This window comes from Peromyscus maniculatus, chromosome 6 (genome assembly GCF_049852395.1).
Source record: "Peromyscus maniculatus bairdii isolate BWxNUB_F1_BW_parent chromosome 6, HU_Pman_BW_mat_3.1, whole genome shotgun sequence".
Classification (NCBI taxonomy): domain Eukaryota; kingdom Metazoa; phylum Chordata; class Mammalia; order Rodentia; family Cricetidae; genus Peromyscus; species Peromyscus maniculatus.
Window position 1 is genome coordinate 122,201,846 of NC_134857.1, and position 25,204 is coordinate 122,227,049.

At 39.3% G+C, this 25,204-nt stretch overlaps 1 protein-coding gene across 1 annotated transcript; it reads right to left on the reverse strand.

Annotated features, from left to right (window-relative positions):
- Positions 1 to 3,215: 3,215 nt before the first annotated feature.
- On the reverse strand, positions 3,216 to 25,152 carry LOC102905389 (guanylate-binding protein 3-like). Its single transcript, XM_042280033.2, has 12 exons — positions 25,060 to 25,152; positions 23,899 to 24,047; positions 17,021 to 17,213; positions 16,055 to 16,182; positions 13,705 to 13,814; positions 13,319 to 13,515; positions 11,296 to 11,541; positions 9,726 to 10,006; positions 7,725 to 7,937; positions 5,530 to 5,632; positions 5,064 to 5,257; positions 3,216 to 4,236 (listed from the first exon to the last, which is right to left on the reverse strand). The coding sequence occupies exons 1-12, from the start codon at positions 25,082 to 25,084 to the stop codon at positions 4,030 to 4,032; spliced, it is 2,046 nt and encodes a 681-aa protein (XP_042135967.2). The 5' UTR covers positions 25,085 to 25,152; the 3' UTR covers positions 3,216 to 4,029.
- Positions 25,153 to 25,204: the final 52 nt, after the last annotated feature.

The following is a 25,204-nucleotide window of genomic DNA, read 5'->3' on the forward strand; positions in this document are numbered from 1 at the left end:
TCTATAGATCCTGTTACCCAAACCATTTTCCCAAGAGATGAAGTATTCAAAAGGCTCTCAGTCATTGGCCCTTGGCCCACATGGGATAGGTCCACGTTTGGTCATCCTTACTGTACCAAAAGCAGCTGAGATTCCGTGAGTTGATCCATCCGTCACAACTCAAATGATCTCTGGACCCATGGCCTGATAAGAAATCCTGTGGGTTGATGTGACCACTTAATGCTTAAGCTGTCCTGCCTAGTGCCCATCTCTGAGGATGAGCTCTTTCCTCCCACCCTTACCCATACTTTTGAAAATCATGACTTCTCCTGTCTCTTCGGGTTCTTCCAAGGGACAGTCAGTACAACAGAAGCTTCTGGTGGAATTTCCTCAGGTCTCCTGCAGGCTTGAACTCCTGCTTTGGACAAGTATTAGAGACTCCTCTTCTCCCTATTCCAATGTCCCTTCAGAGCTGGAAGTAGCCAGAGGTCTGTTGTCACCCTGATCAACAAACGGCTGGGATGGTAGGTCACAAAGTAGACTCCAAAACTGGCAGTGCTGCTTACCATGTTCTAAGAGGATGTCTGGGTCCAAACCAGGCCAGATTCTTACAGGCAAAGAGAAGGGTTATAACTGGGTAAAGAGAAACCTAAATTAGGCATTCCTCAGAATTCTCCAAGGCAGTGGTGCTCAATCTTCCTTATGCTACAACCTTTTAATACAGTTCCTCATGTTGTGGTGACCCCCAAACATAAAATTAGTTTTGCTGCTACTTCATAACTGGAATTTTGCTACTGTTATGAATTTTAATGTAAATATCTGATATGCAGATTGTCTTAGTTTACCCCTGTGAAGGGTGATTTGACCCCCAAAAGGCTTGCAGCCCACAGGTTGAAAACCATGGCTATAAGGCAAGTTTCTGTTTGTGAGGAAAGCAACTACTTCCATTCTCCATCCCCAACAGCAACGTGTATCTGGTTCCTGATTAACCCGATAAGCAGGTATGAGTTCAAAATCCCCGTGCTGACTCCCCAGCTCTTCTGACCTCCACCCACCTCCCATGGGTACTGTCCAGATAAAACTAACAAGACATTCCTCCCCAAGCTGCTGTTCTTTAATCTCTGAGGAAGCTTGGCAGTTTGCTCTAAAACCTCTTCTTTCTACCCATGGAGTGGTCTAGTTTGGTGGTTTCACTATACCTTGCTTACATTTGCAAACTTGAGTTTGGATTCCAAGAACCCATGTAAAGCAGAGAGATGGTAAGCAGAGACAAAAATCCCTGGAAGTTCAAAGATCAGCTACCTGGTACATGCAACAGCAAAACAACAACCCGTTTAATCAAGGTGAAAGACAGACTGGACCCCATGGTTTTCTTCTAACTTCCAAAAGTTCACCATAGCACACAAGCACCCACCCTGTCATAGGAACACACCCACCACTGCCCCCACAAATACACACACACACACACACACACACAAATACACACACCTCTCCCACATACTTACCCCACATGCACACATGCACCCACACCCACACTCACATGCACAGTTATGATGATGAGTATGACTAACTCTTGAAAACAAGAAACAGCAGGAAAAGAACTGAACACAGATTGCTTTGCTTTTCGATGCCATAGAAATGGATAATTATAATTGTGACAAGCTGGCCCAATGGCAATACAGAGGCAGCCACCTCATTTTGTCTTTAGCAATCAGCAAATGCAAGGCTTTAAGGCAAAGCAAACTCACAAATAAAGGACATTGGATGGAGAAGCTGAGCTGTTCAAAGTTGTGTGTCTGTGTACAGCAGCATGCTGAAGCTCACAGTCAAGAGAAAGCTTCCAAGGGTGGAAATTACTTGACTTTCATTCTTCTATAACAGTCTTGACCACTATGTCATGGAAAAGATTCTTAACATGTTGAGTTGACTGACACAAAAGAAAATACTGTCTTTTGTGATTTATCATCTTTATAAATTGTGTGGTGGGTGGATTTAAAGATCATTACAGCAATATCACAGGGTGACACCTATTGTGAAGTAATATAGGAATTAGAATTTCAATTCCTCATTGAGAGGCCTGGAAGAGAATAAAATGAGAGGCATGGCACATACCTTCTGTCTCCTATAGGCTGACTCGAGCTGTTTCTAGTTTCATTAAAGACTTCCATCCTGCCATGAATGCTCTCATTCCATGTGACTGTTTGCATTTTTAATGTTTGTCATTTTAAAATATCTAAATGAATATGAATAGTAAATTCATGAGAAATGTAAAATTCAAGCAAAAGCTAATTTAATGTTAGTGGTCCTCTTCTACTCTGCCTCAGTTATCTTCACTCCTGTGGTAGTCATGAATACTAACTTATTTTGTATTTTACTATGTGTTGATAATGAGATATTAAAATCCTCATTATTTTCTTAACTTAGTGCAGCACTCACAAACTGTGTGTATCACTTTCAGTTATAGTAAATCCTGAAGACTTTCTTATATCAGTACAAACAGTGGTTTCCTTTAACTTGGGTAGATAAAGAATATCCCTTTCCATTTATGTTCATCACCAAGAGCCAACAAAAGAGCATTAAAGTTGTTCCAGAATTTTGACAAGACAATCATCCTGTGACATATCTGTACTAGCTGATTTTGTGTCAACTTGATGCAAGTTAGAGTCATCAGAGGAAGGAGCCTCAGTTGAGGAAGTGGCTCCACAAGATCCAGCTGATCAATGTGTGAGGGCCCAGCCATGGTGGGTGGTGCCATCCTGTGGCTGGTGGGCCTGGGTTCTATAAGAAAGCAAGCTGGGCAAGCCATGAGAAGCAAAGTCAATAAGCAGCATCTCTTCATGGTTTCTGCATCAGCCCTGCCTCCAGGTCCCTGCTCTGTTTGAGTTGGTGTCCTAACTTCCTTCAGTGATCAACAGTAATATAGAAGTGTAAGTCAATTAACTCCTTTCTTTCCAACTTGCTGTTGGGCCATGGTGTTTCTTTGCGGCAATAGAAGTCCTAACTAAGAACACATCCTTCACTGCAAGTGACGTTTTCACTTGGAGAAATGACCCATGAGAGACATTCCTGAATATGGATTTTACAGGTCAGAAGTATATGTATATTAAATTTTGATGTATAATTCCAACATGTCCCTTCTTACCACCAAACATGAGAGACTGTCAACTCCATAAAACTCAACAAATATTGTGCCAACGTGCTTTTCTTGCTCATAATACAAGTAAAATGTAAACCTCTTAACTTCATTTTGTAGGATTTTATTTCATCAAAACATACTTTTTCCTCATATTTATGCCTATTAAAATGTGGTTGGCAGTCTCACAAAAAGTTTATGATAAATAATGCACAGGATTGAAATAGGCATTGCAAACATTTACTTTTTTCCTTTTTAATTTTTGATATTATTAATTATATAAATTACATTAGAAATTAATTCATTTATTCATTAGAAATTACATTTCTTCCTTTGCTTTCTTCCCTCCAATCCCTCCCAATACACCCTTCCTTGCTCTCTTTCAAATTCATGGCCTCTTTTTTCATTAATTGTTATTGCATGCATATATGTGTTCCTAAATGTAAGCTGTTCAGTCTGTATAGTGCTATTTGTATGTATATTTTCAGTGTTGACCATTTGATATTGGATAACCCATTGGTGTGCTCTTCTCTGGAGAAGACTATTTCTCTTCCTCTTAGCCTTCTGTAGTTATCTGCAGTTCTTTGCATAAGGTAGAGGGCTTTTTCTTGTATACTTTGACAAGTTTATTGTATTTGTTCAGCTCCTGGTTGGGCAGTTATGTTGATGAGAATTTATGGGTGGACCATTTTCCTTGTGCCTTAACTACATCTTTTTCATGAATGATTTATATTTATCAAATGAAATTTTAGTTGATTTTTTTGGTGGGGAAGTTGTTGGCCTCTGACATTCTTTGATATGTCTTTAATTTGAAATGGCTGTTGAATGAAACCATGATGACACACACATGAAAAAAAGTGTGTTTAACAGTATTGCTAACATATAAGCGGCCTTCATACTATACTTCACAGGAATCCTCAGCCTATCATATAGGAGTTGAGAAGCTGCATCCCTATATTACACACTATAGGAAGTGCTTCAGTTAATATATTGCCAGCAATATCAAGAATATCCTGAATGGAGCTGTGTTTAATGTCTTCAATCTCTTCTTCTCTTAGCTTTATTTCTCTTTTTAAATCATCACATCTCTCCTCAATTCCATCAAGAATTAGTTCTTTGAGTGCCTATAAAAAGAGAGAGCCCATTGTTAAAAATATGCATTATAATATTTCATAATCAACGTCAGCAGCTGAGCACATATGTACATGATTCCTCCAACTATAAAAAACAGTATTTGACAAGTTTGTCCAATAGCTCACACTCTTGACCTAAAGAGTGAGAGTAGCTATGGCAGATGTTTGTTTGCAATTCTCTCCCTGGTATGAAGGGGACCTGGGCCTAGGACAGCCCTGAGAACTATGGAGTAAAGCACAATGCCACTCGGCAGGGCTGCAGCTTTGACTCTCATTCAGTTTCAGTTTCATCGAGCTGAGCAGACCCCATCTGTGTAACAAATGGTGGGAACTACCTGCTGTCCTGAGAGCTGAGCTGTCATGCTGTGGGTTGAGAAAGACTGCACTTTACTCTAATGGTGTAGAATGCACCAGCGGGATCTGGAAACAGACACTGCAGGATTCAGATCTTCAGGTTCATATCCTGACTAATCTGATCATTTCAAACTGATATCCTGGATTATTGTGCTAAAAATTCCTAGGAATGGTAGGCTGAGGTATTTTCATTTTGAATGAAACCACCCTAAAATACACAAGAGCAATCCCTGTGGATATTTTTATTTCTTCACTCCAACACTCTTTAGGTTGCTAATGCTACAGAAAGTGATGTGTTTCTAGAATTAAGGGCTTGACCAGGATCTAGGCAGATCTGAGGTTTTTATGATCACATACATGTCTTTGGGGGTTCTCTTTGGGATCATGATCTCCTTGACAATGTCACACTTTTTCTTCCTGGGGAGCCAGGGTCTAGCAGGTACTTCCATCCCATGTATCCTCACCTTCAGCTTGTGCTCCAGTACCCTCTCCTGCTCTCTCAGAAGGGTCTCCCTTTCCCTCTCCATCTTCTTCTGCAGCTGGGCCATGTTTTCTGAAAAGGTTCTCTTTTGAGCCTCCATCATCTCCTCTTGTTCCTTCTGATGCTGCCTTGTTAGTTCCAGTTCCTTCTTAGCCGCTTCCTTCTTGGCCTGCTCAGCTGTCCACGAGGGTTTTAGAGAGGGAAGAAAGGACATTCAGAAGTGAGAGCTACCCTCCTGACTTCAGAGACCAAGCTGATTTCCCTATAGAAACTCTCTGTGTCTTCCCATCAGTAGCCACTGATTCCATAAGTGATGGAAATGTCCTGGCAGGCTTGCCAGGTGACACCAGTCCCAATTGTGGTTTTGAGATTGGGAAGAGGATACAGGAGAGATCTCCTTGTTTGGGGGATTTATAGGAATTCTCTGAGAGCTGAGCCCTCCTCTGTACCTGCCATGGCTTTCTGACCATCAGTGAGGGCTTTATCTGACTGCAAGATGGAGTCTTCAGTAGTGATCAGTGACTTTAAGAAGTTCTGGAACACCTCATTTGCCTGGGTACCAAAAGAGAGAAGACAAGTAGAAAGATGTATTCTTCTGATGAAAGAGTTATCATTCAATGAAGTTACTAACCTTACTGCAACATTTGAATCCTGCTTTAGTTTCCACATGAGTGCTTTAATTGTGTGGTTGTAACAAAGTCTATGATTTCTTTGCTGAGATTAAAAGGCCCTCTGTAACCACCTCCTGCTATCTCTCCAGCCTCGTTTTCTAGGAATGTCCCACCCTGGGTAGCAGCCCCAGCCAGAACTGTGTGTAGTTCTCTTGTAGAATATTATTTTCAGATATATTACATTTGTTTATGCTGTGGAACATTTGTTTTAATGATGCAAAGATGTGTTGCTTTCTTTTATAATGCATTTGTTTAACTCTGTGAAGCTGTGTTACTTTGCCTGTCTAACATCTGATTAGTCTAATAAAGAGCTTAATGACCAATAGCAAGACAGGAGAAAGGATAGATGGGGCTGGCAAGCAGAGAGAATGAATAGAAGGAAAACAGGAGAGAGAAGAGGATCAGGAACAGGAGAACAAGGAGAGGAGGATGCTAGAGGCCAGTCACCCAGCCACACAGCCAGCCATGGAGTAAGAGTGAAAGTAAGATATAAAGAAGTAAAAAAAGTAAAAAACCCAGAGGCAAAAGGTAGATAGGATAATTTAGTCCTAAAAAGCTTTCTAGAAACAAGCCAAGCTAAGGCCGGGCATTCATAAATAATAATAAGCCTCTGTATTTACTTGGGAGCTGGGTGTCAGGCCCCACAAAGAGCAAAGAGCCAAAAGAGTAAAGAGTATTAAAAGGAGCCCAATTACACAGTTCCACAAACACATAAGAGGCAGGCAGGCTTAGGGAATAGATTAGTAGTCTATCTTATTTGGTTTAGTATATACATCCTCCCTGTCTTGTAATGATGCACTTGCCAGCCTGATTTCTTTACCCAAGTGTACTGTGCACACATATCCCTCTTAAAACAACACACCCTCAGACCCTCCCATTGCATCCCTGCACTGGCCACATATACATTCCTCTCCGAACAACATTCTAAGTATCTCCACCCCTAAATCAATCAAGTCATGACAGGTTCTGTTCAAGTATATTGCCAGTGCATCCAATATAATAGATCTGGCCTCAAGCAGTTTTCAGTACATGCACAGTTCTGTCAGGCAAACTTTGTCCTTCAGGTGAAATTTTATGAAGGATACCTATACTTAGCATCTCATGCCTATGCACAACTGAGCCTTCATGTGATTAAAATCAGATATATTATGTGTGAGAAAAGGCATGAGTATTAGGGAAATTGAATGTATGACTTAATCTATCCTTCAAAGTAGAGAATAACTCAAACTATGACGGTAGTAACTGCCTCTGCCTTCTTTAGATCCATTCAAAGTGACCCAGGGTGGAATTTGGGTCATTTGAATATCCTTACTTATATGGCCTCTGTCGATCTGAACAGTGTCCTCCTCTCTGTCTAAATGATTGCTTCACTCTGAATGAAGTTGCCCTGCTTCTTTTGCAAATCTGTGTGAGTTTTTCTGTTCAGCATACCCCTCAACTGTACAATAGAAATACTGTTGCAAACCAATTCATTCTGTCATTTGTAATAAACTGATATTCCCATGAGAAAAATAATTCTAAGTTAATTTAGAAAACGAGTACTCAATATGGAAGCATCAACATCACCACCACCACCCACTATCATCTCCACTGCTACCTCCATCTCTCTCAGTTGAATAACTAGTTCCTATTTAGCAAGCATAACTCTATTTGTCCATGTCAGCTAAGATCATAGGCTTCCTGAGAATAAAAGTTCTTTCTCTAATAACATGTACACTCTGATCAAAAAGTAACAGATTATTCAATAAACTAATGTTCTCTTTCATTTGGATTTATGTTATAAGTCTATTCTGAGGAAATGAATATTTGTTAGTTATTTATTATCATACAGTATTTTGTAGGTATAAAGGCTAGAATGGCCGAGATACAAGATACTCTAATTTTTCTCCAGAGAAGGTTCTTCCATTCCAGGAGTAGCACGTACCCTGTAGCTGTGCTCTAGCTGTCTGACCATACCTGCCCTCATTCCTCACCTTCACTCCCTTCCTGGGCACTTGCTTGTAACCCTGCTTAACCTTCTTCCTGGCTTCTAAGTAGAGGCTGTGCCCACCAGGAACAGAGAAAGCTCCATGTGAGATGCTCTCCCTCAGGGGCTCTGAAAGCTTCTCCAGCTCAGTCTGGCAGTAACTGAGAGATGATGCTTCATTCCGTTGCATGAAATCTTCCTTCCTTTTCTCTATGGCAGCCTGCCAGATGAATCAGGAAAATAAAACAAAGAAGCTGTTAGAAGGAAGGTGCCACTGTGATATTGCTGGATGAAGCACTGTGATGACCCCACAATGGACTGGGACAGGAGGAGGACTAGAAGATTTGCTTTAGCCCTGGCCTGGTAAACTCTGAATGACTTCTAGAAACCTTCCTAATTTCCTTGGCCTCAAGCTCAAAAGCTATGAAAGTGAGGTGAGTGAGCATGTAATCTCTGTTCTTCTTTGTGGGCTGAGATGAAGAGTATCCATGCATCAATAATGAATGTAAAGTTTAACTGGGAGGGGACACAGCTTCCTTGGAGAATGTGCTTTGGTGTGGGTGAAAATTTCTGCACAGAAATTCACCTGTCAGTTCTGAATAGGTTTGTGATGGACAGAGAATTTAGTGCTTCAAAAATTCCTTTAGCAAGAGTGATGGCTACGAAGTTAAAAGAACTCAGGTTTTAATATTTATACTTTTAAGTTACAATCATGCTGTTTTTCTCACTATGGATGATGTTTGTCCCTTTTAGAATGGTCATTGACAGGGTAAAAGAAAAATGTTATGACAGTGTCTCTAGTATCAGAATGATGTTGCTGCCACAAGGATACTTGGCATCTACATCCTTCATCATCCCAGAATAAGATGGACATTAATCCTGTGACCACATCAGTACACAGCACAGGACAACTTCAAGAACTGGAGTTTAACTGACCAAGAGGGGCAGTCATAACCAAAAGAGCTTCAGTGTGTCAACTCTCTGAAGTATACACGAACTCATTAATTTATAGAGACACTTTTTTAACAGTTGGTCAGCTCTGATTGACAGATATCACATATTGTCTGGAAAACTGCTAAGGAAGAAAACATTTGACATTTTGTTTGTTTGTTTGTTTTTGGTTTTTGGCTTTTGAAGACAGGGTTTCTTTGTGTAGTTTTGGTGCCTGTCCTGGATCTCACTCTGTAGACCAGGCTGACCTCGAACTCACAGAGATCTGCCTCCCAAGTGCTGGGATTAAAGGCGTGTGCCACTGATGCCCAGCCATTGTTATGTTTTTAATATTTAAACTTTGTCAAGGGTGAAAAAAAATGATGTTTACTTCACCATAGGAACCTGCCAAAATCACTTTCTACAGTTGATTATAGACAAGAAAAACCAGAAATGAGAAATGAGGAAAGGACAGAATGTCCCATTGACACACTGAAGACAGAAGGGATTCTCAGAGCCTCTAAACAAGAGCCAAGTCACCTTGACACCTTGATTTAAAAATGGGATGCACTGAGCAGAGACCCATATATCCAATGCTGCACCTGACTTGAGGAACTGTGACTTATAAATATATATATATTTAAAGACACTAAGCACATACCAAACCTATTCTATAGCAGTAAAAATGAAGTTGGGCTAGAGAAATGGCTCAGCAGTCAAGAGCAATGACTGTTCTTCTGAATGAAGTTTCAACTCCTAACATCCACAGGAGAGCTCACAACCATCTGTAATTCCAGATACAGGAGATCCAATGTACCATCTCAGCCTTCCTTCATGGGCACTGCATACCATTAATATGCAGGCGTACAATAGGCAAAACACCTGTACACATATTTTTCTGAAGAACTATTAAAAATTAAAAACACCTAATAGAGAAGAGGATATAATTGTGGTGAAGAACTCTGTTACCCATAAGAACCCTGGCTCCTTCATGATAGGACAGAGACAACATGGAATCAAAATGTAGAGGCTTATGGCAGAAGGACAGGCATGAGAAACAAAGGCTAAGGCATATCACCATAAGCTTCTTCTGGAACTCCCACTGGTTATCTGAGAAGGAGTGCTCCATGAAGACAGCAATGGCTTCCTTCTCGCAGGCTGTGTGCACATCCAGCAGCTCCTGGAGCGTGTCTGTGGGGAGCCTCACTCGCTGGGCCATCTGCTCACTGTAGTGGTCAACCGCCCTCTGCACAGCTATGGAGTTCTCGCGCTCTGCCAGTGTTTTTACTGCATTCTCCAAGCAAGGAATTGTCCCACTGTTGATGGCATCCACATATGTCTCCACGAGAGTCCCTAATCCTAAAGAGACATGATATATAGATTATGCTAGAAATTTTTCACTCTCTATTTTACATGATGTGATGGCCAACATCTTCAAAAGCCCCATCATACTAAATATAAAGTTCTCTTTTCTTCCTTTATTTTACTCCTTGTCTCTATCTCCATCCTGCTTCTCTGAATCCATTTTCATGTAAAAATCTCAACTGTATTTCTTATTTATTTAGGTTTATTGTTCTTCACCACACTGTAAAATTAAATTAATTATTAAAGCAGTATATTCAAAGGATTTCTAGAACACCTTCCCATCAAAAGAAATGAAGTAGCCTGTTACATAGAAAAAAATCTTTAATTTGTGAGCCCCTTTCCAAATGGAAATGTAGAGCCTTTGTCCAAAAAAGTCAAGAGTTTCAAGGCAATGAGACAGATATTAATGAAGCTTGGACCCATCTTAGCATGAGCTACTGCAGAGGTCCCATGGCCACAAAGTCAGTTCTGTAAAGAAGATTAAGTTCAAATTTGTTTCTCACTCATTCACTAACCATGCACAGCACTCTTAGCCTTCTGTTTCTTTTTCTGACTCATGTAAGCCAACTAAAATCTTTTGTTGGTTGGCTGATAGACTGTGATGCTGGGGGTTGAACTTATAGTCCTATATGAAGGCTAGGTGAGCTTGTACTGAGCTATATCCACAGCTCTGCTTTATATTTATTAATTTATCTATTTTTAATTAATATGCTTTGTGATTCTGAACCTTAAACCTTTGGCATGCTTGCTGTATGCCTTATTTGCATGCTGGTCAAGTGCCCTCCTATTGAACTATGCCTATATCCCTGTTTAATATCTACTTTTCATTTAAATAATTGACCTGCTAGTTAATTTTTTCCTGGTTCTGATGCCCATTATAAGTACTTGCTAGACTACTGAGCTCAGCTCTGCCTTCTTTCATCTATTATCTGGAGACAATTTTCTAAGTTGCCTTGGTTGACATCAAGTTAGGGATCCTCCTCTTCAGCATCCTATATAACTGGGATTGCAGCTGTGTACCAAAACATCCAGCATAAAACTTGTTTTTTTTAAATGTCTTTATTGAGAAACTAGCATCTTATATGACATCACCACACAGATTTCTCTCTTTCCTAAATAGAGAAACATTAATAAAGAAACAGGAATTTCCATGTATGAAAAAATTTCTCCATTCCCATGTTTCTATAATACAGCAAATAAAAGTACTGATAATCCTACCAAAGAATCCAGACTTCACCCTGTCCTGACCCACAGAAAACATAAACCTTTCAAAAGTGACTCACGAGTCCCAGTGACCAGGATTCCCTCTTTGAGTTTCTTGGTACTTGCATGGGTGAAGATATGAGAACAGAAAGTCTTCGATTGCTTCTGGAATTTAGGATTCAGTTGGCTTTCTGGTATATTCTCAATCTTGGCTAAGAGCTGTGGGTCACTCACTGGCCAGTCAAAGACAAAACATTTCCTCCTGGGAAAGAATTGTCTGATGCATTCCCTGGGCCAGTTGGATGTCTGGATTTGGGGACCATACCCTGAGGAAGAGGAAAAACAGAGAGTCCCATGGACATATCTGATGGTTTTGTTTTGTTTTGTTTTTAAAGTCATGATTTTACTTCCCAGGCTTTTTGCTTGTTTGGTTTTGTTTTTTTATACAAGGATTTAAATATCCCAGTGTAGGCTAGCCTAGGATTTGCTATATAGCCAAAGATGATCATGAACCCTTGATTTTTCTGCCTTCACCTGGTGAATGTGAGACCATAGTAGTATACTAGCACACCTAGATTAGGAGGTACTAGACATCAAACCTAGGGCTCCACACCTTAGACAAGCACTTTATCAACTGAGCTATATCCCCAAGGGTGTGATTTACATTATTTTTATTTTATTGATTAATTTATTGAAATAAATTTGTTTTCATACAGTATATTCTGCTTATAGTTTCTCCTCCCATAGCTGCTTCTAGACTCTGCCTTTTCCCACCCATACAAATCCATACCCTTCCTTTCACCCCTCATTAAGAAACAGACATTTAGTAATAGTAATAATAAGATAAAATAAAAAATAAACTAGAGCTGGGTGGTGGTGGCACACACCTTTAATCCCAGCACTCAGAAGGAAGAGGCAGGCAGATCTCTGTGAGTTCGAGGCCAGCCTGGTCTATGGAATGAGTTTTAGGACAGCCAGAACTACACAGAGAGAAACTCTGTCCCAAGCCCCACTCTCCCCACCCCAAAAAAAAACCCTAGAATAGGACAAGCTAAACAAGCAAATAGGAAAAAAAAAGGATTCTGTGAAAAAGCACAAGAAACACATACAGACACCAAGACACACACACACACACACACACACACACACACACACACACACACACACACACACTCACCTTTGCACACAGAAAACCAACACACACACACACAAAAAAAAAAACTGGGAACCATAATATATAAGCAAATGATCTGAAAGGTTAAAAAAAGTGCCCAGACAAAGCATAGTGGACCAAAGGGGGAATAAAGCCCTTGAAAAATACTAATGAATTCATTTTGTGTACTCCTGGACATGAGTATTTTTATTTTTGAAGGTATCATATACAAGACTATAAGATAATATTCACACATTACTTCCCTCTCACCCCCTCCCACCAGCTCCTTTCTCCTTCCAGATTAATGCCTCCCCCACTCTCATGTCACATTTTTCCTTTCTTTCTTTTTTCCTTTAGGCCCCATGCATGCTACTGTGTGTGTGATTTCAATGGCCATATCACCATCAAGGTAACAGCAGCCCAATACATTCCTCCCCATTGTTTAAGGAGATAGTTTTCTTCATGTTTTTTTAAATAAATAATTTTATGGACAATATACCAGTACCAGTTTTAGAAAGTTGTATTTATACTTTGAAAAAATTAGACTTAATATGTGAAATAGACTGTTGCAATAGGCAGCTTTTTACTGAGATTTTGTGTCTAACAAATAAACATTTAATTGCTTTCAGCATATAAAAGCAGAGGCCAACGTTTCAAATAGAAGTGCTCACTCTTCAAAACTTTCCCATTTTTTTTTTCTCATTTGAGTCTAAGGTACATCTTGGGTAAAGTACAACTTGACTTTAAGTATCCTTGTTTGGTATTGGGCTCTGCCCTTCTCGGGTGAGTTTGAATTCCTGGCCTTAAGCATTTCCACCCAACTCCCAGGTCCCACTTCTATGGACTTCAGTCTAGCTTCAAAAGCCAATGTTACTCCAGACATGATGGGCAGTACTCAGTGGATCCCATCCCTTACTAAGATACCCTATATCTGGTTCAAGCTCTGATACCTGGAATCAGTTTCAAAGCATTCTCCAGGTATTCATCTTCCGTGATGCAGTGACCATCTAACTTCAGCTCCAGGGTGAAGTCCCGTACAGTCCAGATAAAGTCTGGAAAGAAACTCACAAACTCTCTAACATCTTCTATTGCATCAGGTCTTTGGGAGGACTTTGCTCTAATGAGCTCTGTGAGTTTTGTCACATAACCAGGACTCAATTAAGGAAAAGGAACTCAAAATCACAATCCCCACAATCCCTTTCTTTAAAAAGTAGGTATAAACATTTTGTTTTATTTTCTATCCCATCTGATCGACCACTAGCAACTCAGCCATACCTGAGTCTCATTACCAAAAGCTCTTCAATAGAAACTAAAACCTTGACTCTTTGAAGGATACTGCAGCTTCTCCAGGGCATCGTTGTTGATGGTGCTCATGCTGTTGTAGACAAAAGTGCTGCTCAGAAGAACAGCCAGTGCAAAGATCCAGGCATCATTCCTAGGGTCACCCTAGAAGGCACACCGGCAATGGTCTTTGGGGCCAATTCTTTTCTTAGCTCTCATTTAAAGCTCATCCAATCTTTGTTCTCTTGAGCTTTCAACTACTGTTTCAACTACTCTATTAGTTCTGCAGAGGAACGAGCTCTAAGGACAGGAGCACACATTTCAGCTTCAACTATTGCTTTGGGAATTTTTGTGATCACATTTTCTTGATAATAGAACTTAAGTGATATTTTCTTTACAGTGTTTTCTTTTTCCTTCTTTTTTAAGCAATGAGATGGAGTAACATAGTGCTATAGAAAAACCCAACATGGTATCTGAAGTAAAATTAGATGTTCAGTAGTAGGTACTAGCACTTATTCTTTCAGAATACATTTGAGCCTTGTACCATACCCTTTACACAACTGAGGACTTGACTTATACCCAATTAAAACCAACATGCAGCTATCTATGACAACTAGATGTTTCATACTGTCTATATACTTCATGGACAAATCATTGAAAGTAATGCCAATGGTAAATTTATAAGATGAATTCAACAAACTTGAGCTTTCCTATTAATTATAGATAAGAGGATTGCAAGACCTTCATAGATACAATTGAATATGTCTTATGGAAAAGCATTAATTTAGACAGTTGGAAAAATAGTACTTGCTAAGATGTTCTGGGAGCCTACTGCTATGTGTTAAGGACTTGGTGAAATGAGGACATGATGGACTGATGCTAACATGAAGGTAGAAGCCAGCAGAAGCACCATCAAAGATACAGTACTGTAGAAATCCTTCCAATCAGCATAAAGTTACTTTGTTTGCTACTGGAGGGGGTAAAAGGTTGGACTGAATTCTGAGACAAGATGACAAAGGACCTTAAAAGTCGGGTAATTTTTCTTATATAAATTATACTACTGTCTAAATTATAGCATAATCCAGAAATTATATTTTCTCTGAATGGTTTATGAAGTTTAGTCCTGAGTCCTTAAGTAAATGTAAAACTAAAATTGACTGGTAGGGGATTCTCCATGGACTTTTTGGTGAAAGAGTCCACATAACAAAATTTAAAAGTAACTAGTTAGGAAAAATCAATAGTATGAACTGTGCTAAAGAATAAAATCCTTAAATACTGGGAATATAACTTTGTTTGGTATATGGTTCTAAAGGAAAATAGACTCTCTAACTCCACTTTGGAAAGATATAAAGACTTACAGAAAAATGTCTTCTTTACAAGTCAGTTTCAAAGTAAAAAGAAAAAAGAAAAACAAGAAATATCATTCACCTAATCTATTTTATAATATAAAAATATCTGAAAATTCATCTAAAAATGTTTGGCTTTATAGAAACCCTGGGAGTGGGGTTTCACAGCCTTGCTGAATGTTCTGTGTCTAGAAGATAAATATCCATAGTAAATGCCATCAACACTAAATGCTAACTTCCAAATGCACTCTTCGCCTAGTACCTCAGAAGGTAGCTCTCAAGTCTTTCCTTAACTTGTGAGATGGATCATTGCCTCTCTGCTTCCCTCTTAGGTCAGCTTTACACCTCCCAGCTTGTGATGAAGCCCATAACATGCTGAGTGGCAAATTTCTAGGGAGAACTAACATGCAAGTCCTGGTGAGTGGTGATGAATAACACCTTGAGGTGTTAGCCTGGTGATGAGAAATGTCTCCATGGCAGACTTCCAATTATGAATTGTTGTTCTAGTTCAAGGCAGAGGAATCATTTTTGAAACACAGCTTCCATGGAATAGAGTAAGTTTGGGCAATGTGCCCATTTTCCTCTACCTTACTCCTTCCTCTCTATATTCCACAGGGTTTCATCAAGGGGCTTATGCCAATAAAGCACCCCACGTCTGCTCTCATGGGAGCCTACCTTGTTTAAATTCTGATGCATCAATAGCAGCAGATTAAGGTCATTGGATACACATGGTTATGAGACCTGCATCAGGGCAGAACCTTTCCTCTTCTCATCAGTGTCTCCAGAGCTAATTCCAAAGGACTGAGCCACTAAAAGATGATTGGTTCAATGCAGTCTAATTATTCACTTCTTTGAAAAGAAATAAATGCTTTATCTAACACTATGCAATATTTGGTGTCTGTTTTTCCTGAAAAATGTGGCTAAAAGCATCAAGTTCAAGACATCTTCTATGGTTTTGTTTCTAGACAGATTACATTCCATATGTTGAATTGCAGGAGATTATTAAAACACAAGGAGAAATCAAGAGTAGCTTCATCTGTCACTCTCTTTCTGACTCACCTTTTCTACATCCCCAAGACCCTCAGTGTCTAAAAGGATGAGGGTGTGGTTTGGTTTGGTGGGGTGGGGCACACACCACATCCAGATGCCCTTGGTTTGAGACTGTACTGTGGAGCCCAGAGGGAAGCCTGAAGGGAAGAGCAGATAGATCAGGCAGCTAAGGAACTGTTTCATTTCAGCATGGCAGAGCACCCCAGAAAATAAAATGGTGGTGTCTCTATGTCTCCACTTCATCATAAGCACCTGACTTCATTTACCATCTATTTCAAGAAGCAAGAAGAAATTAGCTATGTGGACAATGCTAAGTAAGGGTCCAAGATGGAAATGAGAGAGCATCTTCTGAGCTAAGTTAAGTGAAGGCTGCTGATGACAAGAACGAATCTGAACAAACAGGCTTTAAAGCCTGAGTGGAGACAGGGAGATTAATTCAACATCATCTCCAGTTATACAATGAGTTCAAGGCTAGCCTGGGATACCTGAAACTAGACTCAAAAAAGAAATGTACATGTAAATAAATGTTTAAATTAAATTTTTAAATAAAATAGAAGACTTGAAACATACAGAGATTGTACATTACTTTAAAAAATTGGTAAATGAGGTATGGTGTACTCATGATGGAATGTGGAGCCTAGAAGAATTATTACACATTAAATAACAAAATCATCTTACTGGGATGAACACATTCCACTCAGAAAACAAAACATTTTTTTAAAAAGAGTAGACATAACTACAACTGTTAAGTAAGTGAAGGTTAAAACAAATTAATTGGATCCTGAGGAGCAGTGTAAGTTATTTCATTAACAAAATTTAAACAAGAAAAGGAATGGATGCCTGTAATTAACTCAAGGTCAAGATTTACTTTTCTTCTTTGGGTAGACTGGCTTTCCCATATGTAACTCTATCACAAATAAGAACCTAAGCTATAAGGAGTTCAAGCAATTGGCCTCTGTCCATGACAACACTCACCATGGTTCTGTCCAGCCAGGCAGTTCATCAGATATGATTTTCCTGTGCGGTACATTCCCACAATGCTCACCACCACCACAGGCTGAGAAATACTGTTAAGAATCTGGATGGCACCTGGATTCACCAACAGCTGCTTGTTCTTATTTTCCACCAAGCACATGGGGGCCTTCATCGTTTCTGATGCCATGAAAACCTGTCAAACAAAAAGGCTGTCAGTACAATACTGCATCCTGAAGGCATTTCAAATGGTGGTTATTCAAGGCATGGTCATCAGAGCTTACTGCTTGTGAAGCTGGACTAGTTTCCTGGGCCTCTATCAAATCATAATGGCACAAACTGCACATTAAAAACATGACAGCATTTTCTTGTCTCATACTTGGGTCAAACATCCGAATGTTTGGTAAGTGGGTAGGGCTGTGTGCCCCATAGGGATTTCGGGGGTGAATGCTTGTCTCTGAGTGCCAGCCGACTCAGGCTTCTTATGGCATTTGTCATTTCATTGATATTTCATATTCTCTTTCTTTGACTTCTGTCTTTTTCAAATTCCCCTCTGCCTCGCTCTTTAATGTATACTATTAGTCAATTAGACAAGGTGCCCACCAGAAAGAAAACCAACATGGTTAAGACCTATAACTTAATTATGCCATCTTAAAAAACAAATCAGAAGGTGACATCCAGGGGAACCTGGTTCTGGTGGCTAGGACATGGACACATATTTGAAAAACTGAAAGGTAATCATTCTTTTTTCTTGAGGAGTAGCCTGTGTTGGAATGGATAATCCTATGACCTTGTTTTAGACTTGCTGAATTGAAGTAGCAGAATTTCTGTAGAATGCCTTCTGGACCTGTGAGATTCACATTTGCCTCAAATGCAAAGTGTATCCATTGCATTCTAACATCTGTAAAATTCCATAACTAATGTGGCATTAGCTCCATTTCTAAACATAAACATGAATGTATAAATTCTAAATATAAATCTATCTAAACCATCATCTAGAGTGATGTTGATTCAATATTTTGAGAGCCCCCATGAGTCTTCTATGTACACACTAGGGTTCTGTACAATAACAGAAAATGGTGCACTACTGATTCTTCATTAATATCCATCCCACCTTCACTTCTGTCCTGTGCAGAAGTACTGAGAGGACCCATGTATCACATGCCCAACTTGCAACAACAATTTCTCCATCCACACACTTGGCTTTCTTTGCATAGTCCCTTTCCCAAGAGGAATTTCCTAACTGTGGCATCCTTTGGAATCTGCATGGACAGGTCAAAAGTCTCCTACTGGTTCCTATTGAATTTCTTCCCTAACACATTTTCTCTAAGCAACAAAGAGAAACCAGACTTCCCCTTCAAATCACACTGGCTACAATTCATCTTTACAAGCATGTCTTTTCCTGCACAAATGTTAATTAATTTAGCCAAGTTTTCTACTACTCCATAAAAAGATTGTTTTGTCAACTTCTAGTCACATACTCCTCACTTTCTCCTGTGCCTTAACAAAAGTCTCTTTTACATTCATTTTCCCATCACTATATTATTAATGATAATATCATTCCTTAGAATGGCAGGTGCTTTCTGTGACATTCTCCTCACTTCATTCTGAGCCCTCACCAGAAAATTAAGTGCCCACATTTTCACCAACATTCCTTTTAAATCAATCTAGAACTTTCCTACTGTACCTCTTAAAATTAACCTCCAATTATTTCCATGGACCTAAGTATTTGTTATGGTACCATGCCATATTTCAGTGGCTAAGTCTTAGTAATTTCTAAGTCTACCTCAACAAAATGCCAAATCAAGTGGCTTGAAATACAGAAAATTCCTTTCTCATATCTTGGATGCCAGAATCCAAAATCATCTAGAAGAAGTGGTCTTCCTCCCAGCAATTAAGGTAACACTATTCCTTGCTTCTTCATGGTTTTGGAGTCTCTTCAGCTTCAGGTTTTTGCCATATCTCTTTCTTTTGCTTAACATTACCATCTCTACTTCTCTGTTTTATTCTTTTCTGTGTTAAATATCTCTCTCTCTCTCTCTCTCTCTCTCTCTCTCTCTCTCTCTCTCTCTCTCTCTCTCCCTCTTTCTGATACAGACACTTGTTATTGGATTAAAAAGCTTACCCCAAAAATCCAAGATGACAACATTTTGAAAGACTTAGTTATAAAAGTTCAAACATATCACAGCACATGAGTACCACATGAGTCCAGAGCTCCATGCAAACAAAACTCTAGTCCATGTCCAAGTATTTAATGACCCATTTTCTATAATATTCTTGTTAATAAATATATCTGTATGGAAATACCTGGTACAGATATCTTGTGTTCATTATCTTACTGATCCTGAGAAGGAGCCTAAAGATGACTTTTTAAATTACCTCTTTATTATAGATGGGTAAAAGCACCAGAGGGATAGGCTAAATAACTTGGCAGAGACCTTACAGTCTATCCATGGACAAGTCTGATTTAGAGAATAATTGATTTTTTTTACCACATTTATCCTCTATGAAAAGTTACCTGCCCAAATCCCCCTTTTTCTTAACAATTTCATATGACAATGTTGTTGATAGAGAAGCTACTAGGGCTCTTTATTGCCAGTCATGTACGTGTTTTCAGTATGTGCTCTGATCTGCATAGGAACTGTTTCCATGAAGTCATATTGTAATCCCTGAAATGCCTGCAGAATGAACAGGCTCCCTATAGTACATGTGAGACTTGGGGAAGGGAAGTTTGGCTCACTATACATCATGTGAGAGACACATCAGCCAACCCCATCTAGTCTTATTTAATACCATGATTGGCTTATTCATTACATATTTGGTGATCATAATGCCATGGTCAATGTAGAATTCAAAAGTGTCTTGGGGTGTTTACCAACTAGACTCTGGCTCACTGATAGTAGAACTGCCTCCAGAACACTGTGGTTTAAGCATTTGATAGTTCATTTGCCTTCTCAGGGGCTCAAGACAAAGAGCACTTGGATCTGTTTCACAAAGGGACATCTTACTATTCTAATTCTGCTTAGTTCTCTTTTTTCTTTTCTTTTTTATTTTTTTTCTTTTTTTTTTTTTAGATTTTTTTTCATTTTACTTTATTAAGAAATTTTCTACTTACTCTACATACCACCCAAAGATCCCATGTCCTCCCTCTTCCCACCCCAGCCCTCCCTCCCAAGCCACCCCACATCCCCACATCCCCCAATCAAGGTCTCCCATGTGGAGTCAGCAGTTAGCTCTCTTTTTTTTTATACCTCATGGTTCACAATTAGTCCTCATCATAGGCATTCCATCCAGTAAATAAAGGGAAAAGGAAAGAGTCTAGGTCTCCTCTCATTAAGAACATATCATGGGTGAATTTTCATGCATAATTCTACTCATACCTCATTTGTAACAATTAGGTCTCATTGACAGCCTCTCTTCCAAAATGCTAAGATAGGCATTAAAAGAAATATAGATAAGCAGTAAAAGAAAGAAAAAGTGGTACAAGAAAATGGACATCAATTTATGATAAATTAACCATGAATGTCTCATGGTATATAGTAAAAAACAGACAATATGCCATTTTCATGAATGCATAAATAAATGCTACCAGATATATACTTATTATGAATATATAAGGAGTAAAAAGGAAAGTGATCAAGTATAAGTTGAAGGAAAATTAATTAAATATGGATGAGATGACTTAGGGAGTGAGAGGATTTGCTGTGCAAGTATGTGTAACTGAGAACCCCAGAACCCACTTAGAAAGCATTAGACTTAGAACTGTGTGGAGTTGAGACAGGAGGATGCTGATGCTTGATAGCTGCCAGACTAATTCCAATTTCGGTGAGAAGCCCTCTTTCATGGTAATAAGGCAGAGACTGATGAAGAGGACATCCAAAATCTTCCTCTGGTCTCTGCATAGGTATGCACTCACAAATACACACATGTGCATATCTCTCACACACACACACACACACACACACACACACACACACACACACACACACGAATTAAGAAAGAGTATAGAAGAGATATTGAAAGACAAATAGAATAACACTGAATAAAGATGGTAGAGAATTTAAACTGACAGGAAATAGCATATTCAACAGCTGACAAGATTAAAATATGATGGGGACATTTAGAATGATCCAAAGTTGCTTGTCTGGGTGATTCAGTCAATGTTACTGAAAAACACAAACACACTGGAGATGGTGATAGACAGTTCCTCCAGCTCACGGGCCAGTCTCACTGTTGTGCGTAACTTTGTAGGATGATCTGACTCTTGAGCTTCACATCAATTTAAGCCTATATTTGCTCAATGTCTAGTTTTGTTAAGAGTCAAATTAGTTCCATCTTATCTCCATACACCGTAAAGTCTGCCCTGTCCCATTCTGAGAGAGGTGGGGTGAAGAAAGGGGTGGTGGAAGAAGGAAGGAAGAAGAGAGAAAGAGGAAGGGAGGAAGAGAGAGAAAAGAACTGTTATATACTGGGCACAGTTCAAAGTGTTCAGAATCTAGTCATTAACAAAACAGAGATAAATTCTTGTCCTGTGTCATGTAGATCTCACTGGGATAATAATGATATTTCATAGATATGTGTATGTGTGTAAATACACATATATTATGTATAACTACAAAATGAATTTTACATTTGTGAGCTTATTTTGTGTATTATCAACTTCTTCCACTAGAATCCATTCTTGTGGATGTATACGTGTGTATAAAAACAATCATAAAATGGGGGAAGCAATATTTGATATTGAAATGATAATTGTAGAGAACTATGGTCTGAATGTTTATACCTTCCCCAATTTGTCTATTGAATCCCTGGTACTCAGTGTACATGGGAGCCCTTCACAGATCATCAGACTTGGATGACATTAAGCAGGAGGAGTTCCCATGGTCAGTATCCTTGTAAGAAAAGGAAGGGCTTTCTGAGTCTACCATATGAAGACAGAAAGAACACAGCAGCCTGTGAACCAAAAAGGGTGCTCTAACCAGACACTTTGATGAGACATTGTTCTTGGACTACTCACTCATCCTGGATACATGAAGTACATTTTTTCTCTACTCAGTCTATAGTATTCTGTGATAGTAGCAAGAGTTGACTGAGATGTGTAGCCGTGATAGGCCTTGCCGAGAACAGGCAAACTGAAGTCAATCGGTGACTTCAAAATGAACAGTGCATTGATGAAGGCAGAAGTGATATTGGCTTATAGGAGAGCAATTGTGTAATAGGGAATGAGAGACAATGAGGAAGAGGTTGGGGATTTATTTTTGGTAGATTATTTGCATCCAATCCTCTGTGCTTGATCTTCCAGCACAGGGGGGAAAAGATGAGTGGAGTTCGCAAACAGAACAGAACAGACTGTCATAGAACTCATAGAAAGCATAGTTTAGTTTAATAAAGAGACGTGTTTCTTTTGTTTCTGGGCTGACAGAAAAGAGCTCACAACAGGGATGATCAAGATCTGATGGTTTCATGTCTAATGACCATTAATTGTTGATTGTTTTCATCCCAGTAACGGGAATGTTTAATGGCACAAACAAGCAGAGACCATGAGTAGGCCTTGTCTGTCCCTGTGGCCCAAGACAGCGTGAAGCAAAGCTCATGTGTTTCCATAGTTCCCAACTTCTCCTTAGGTGTAGGGTATAGTCAGCAAAGTACTCCTGAAGCCTGAGAGGGGTAGTTTGACCATAAGTCAAAATTGACCTGTCCAGGCACAAGTGAGCATCTCCTCATGGAAGGATGTATACTAACCATTACTAGGTCACCTAAGCCCAGTTGTGTTGAGGGATATATGATAACACTGTGAATCCCAAGTTTGTGTTTACATTAATTAAATAAAACTAACATTGTGTCAGGAGGCAGAGGCAGCAACTAGTTGACAGAAAGTAATCATTGAGAGTCAGAGGAAGTCCAGAAAATACATCTAAAAAGACACACAGGAAGTACTAGAGAGGGACTTCAAGTGTGGCCACCCTATTTGGAGTGATAGAAGTGACACTCTCTTTCTGAGATGCTGGTGAGGAGGGTAGGTCAGCTAATTGCTTCTTAACCTCTGAGTTAGCCGGGTTTCACCTCAGCCTATGACTTGAGTCTTTTTTGGTAAATAGAATGATAGATGTTTAGATAAAAACTACATTTGGTGGCAGCAGCAGGAGGTGGATCCAGCAGGATTGTAAAAGTTCAGCCAGGCTGTTGCCTGAGAAGTGGGCCAGTAACTGCAGAGCCGCCATTACTGACTGAAACAGCTATAGATTCAGGTGCAGCCACTGCGTTGGTGGAAAAACAGCACAGTTCTACAGCTGGTTTGCTACCCTGTTTTTGTTTGTTTGTCTTGTCAACTTGACAAGTTGAAAAGTTATCTGAGAAGAGGGAATCACAATTGAGCAAATGCCTCAGTATGATTACCTTGTGGGTAAGCCTATACAGTATTTTTTTAATTAGTTGTTGATTAGTGATTAATTAGCAGTACCATCCTGAACAGGTAGTCCTGCAGTATACATATATATATATATATATATAAACAACAGACTGAGCAAGCCATGGATCAAGGCAGTAACCACACTCTTTCATGGTCTCTGCTTCAGTTCCTGCCTCCAGGTTCCTAACACAAATCCTGCCCTAACTTCCCTCCAAAATGGAGTATTACCTGAGGGTTATAAGTAGAAATAATTATTTCCTCTCCAAGCTGCTCCTGGTCCTGGTGTTTTATCATAGCAATAGAAACCCTAAGACAATGGTGTAATGCAATAATTACCCTTCTACGTCATTTGAGATACTGCATAGATTATTAAACAACAAACCAGCCCACTTTCCAAACATGGAGTGAGCATGTTTTATTAATTTTTATATGTTCTCTGCCTATTCTGTGTGAATATTGTGGGATGGATTACCTGACATCCAAGAGCCTCTTTCTTCTCAGTTAATTGCTTCATGTGTTCCTGGTGACTTTTCCCTTTCTGTGCCATTATGTGCTGTTCCATCTTGTGCATATCCTCCAGCATTTTCATGGCAGACTGAGCATATTCAGCTTCTTCATGTACTATTGAGAAGGAAAATTAATCAGAAAATTAACGTAGCATCACTGTGCCTGCTCCTTCTTTCTGCTATTGTTGCTATTACATAGAGGAAATCCTGTCGCCTTAATTTTTCACTGGAAAATTCCCACTTTTGTTGACTGCATTTATGCCTTACTCATGAATGGTTTCATGAAAAACAGAACACCTTTGCTATATAAACACCATTGTGTGTGTGTGTGTGTGTGTGTGTGTGTGTGTGTGTGTGATCATTGTAGTTTAATGATTATATGTGGAACAACAGGAAAGGCTGTGGTAGTTAACCAAAGGGCTTTTATAGACATCAGATGCTAATCCTCAACTACTAACACATTTACTATTGTACAAATGTGAGCATTCTTCTGTCACTGGGATATAGATCACTGGCTACATATCATATAGCCTTGACCCAGCTGAGAAATTGTACAGTCTACATATCAAAACCAGACTAATGTCCTAACTTGTGGAAGATGAGGACTTCCTTCTCATGATCATAAGTCACAAAGCAGCCACAATCCTGAACTGTACCCAAAGACATTGTTCAGTTCTACATGATTCATCCTATAATGCATAACACTCTAGGTGCATCCCAAGGTGCAGGTAACCCTTGAGAAAATGTTATAGAAGATGTCTAGAAGCATGGTGGGAATAAGGAAGTAATCCAGATTATGGCAGGTAAATCCCTATTTTAAAAAGGATCTTGATTATATAATTGAAAGTGCATCTCAACTAGTGATGGACTTTTCACAAAGGATTCTGTTAAGGTTACATTAGTCAGTACCATGTATGACTAGTGGCTAACACATTTTTCCCCTACCTGGGCTTCATCTTTATAAACTTGATGGCAAAACAGATATGCAAGCATCAAGAACAGAAGTTCATTTACTGACAATCATCTGATGCCCCAAAGTTGCTCTTAAATTTTTGCCCTGGCAAGAATGTAGAGGAGAAAGCTCCATTATTGAATTCATAGATTATAATAACATGTCGGCAAAGTACCTTTTTCTCTGTTTTTCTTTTCCATAACCTGAATCTCATTTTGAAGCCTTGCACTCTCTTCTTTCAACCCTTCCTTGAGCAGTTGTCCCTGTTCCTAAGAAGAAAATTGAGTAATGAAGCTGCAAGAATAACAAGATGGATGAAT

Excerpts from the sequence above, each read along its gene's own strand:
- LOC102905389 (XM_042280033.2), bottom strand. The coding sequence starts at position 25,084 with ATGGAAAAGAAAAACAGAGAAAAAG. Across the intron at positions 10,007-11,295 it reads AATCCTGGTCACTGGGACTC|GATTAGGGACTCTCGTGGAG; the intron begins GTGAGTCACTTT and ends ATGTCTCTTTAG. Across the intron at positions 5,258-5,529 it reads TGGTCAGAAAGCCATGGCAG|CTGAGCAGGCCAAGAAGGAA; the intron begins GTACAGAGGAGG and ends CCTCGTGGACAG.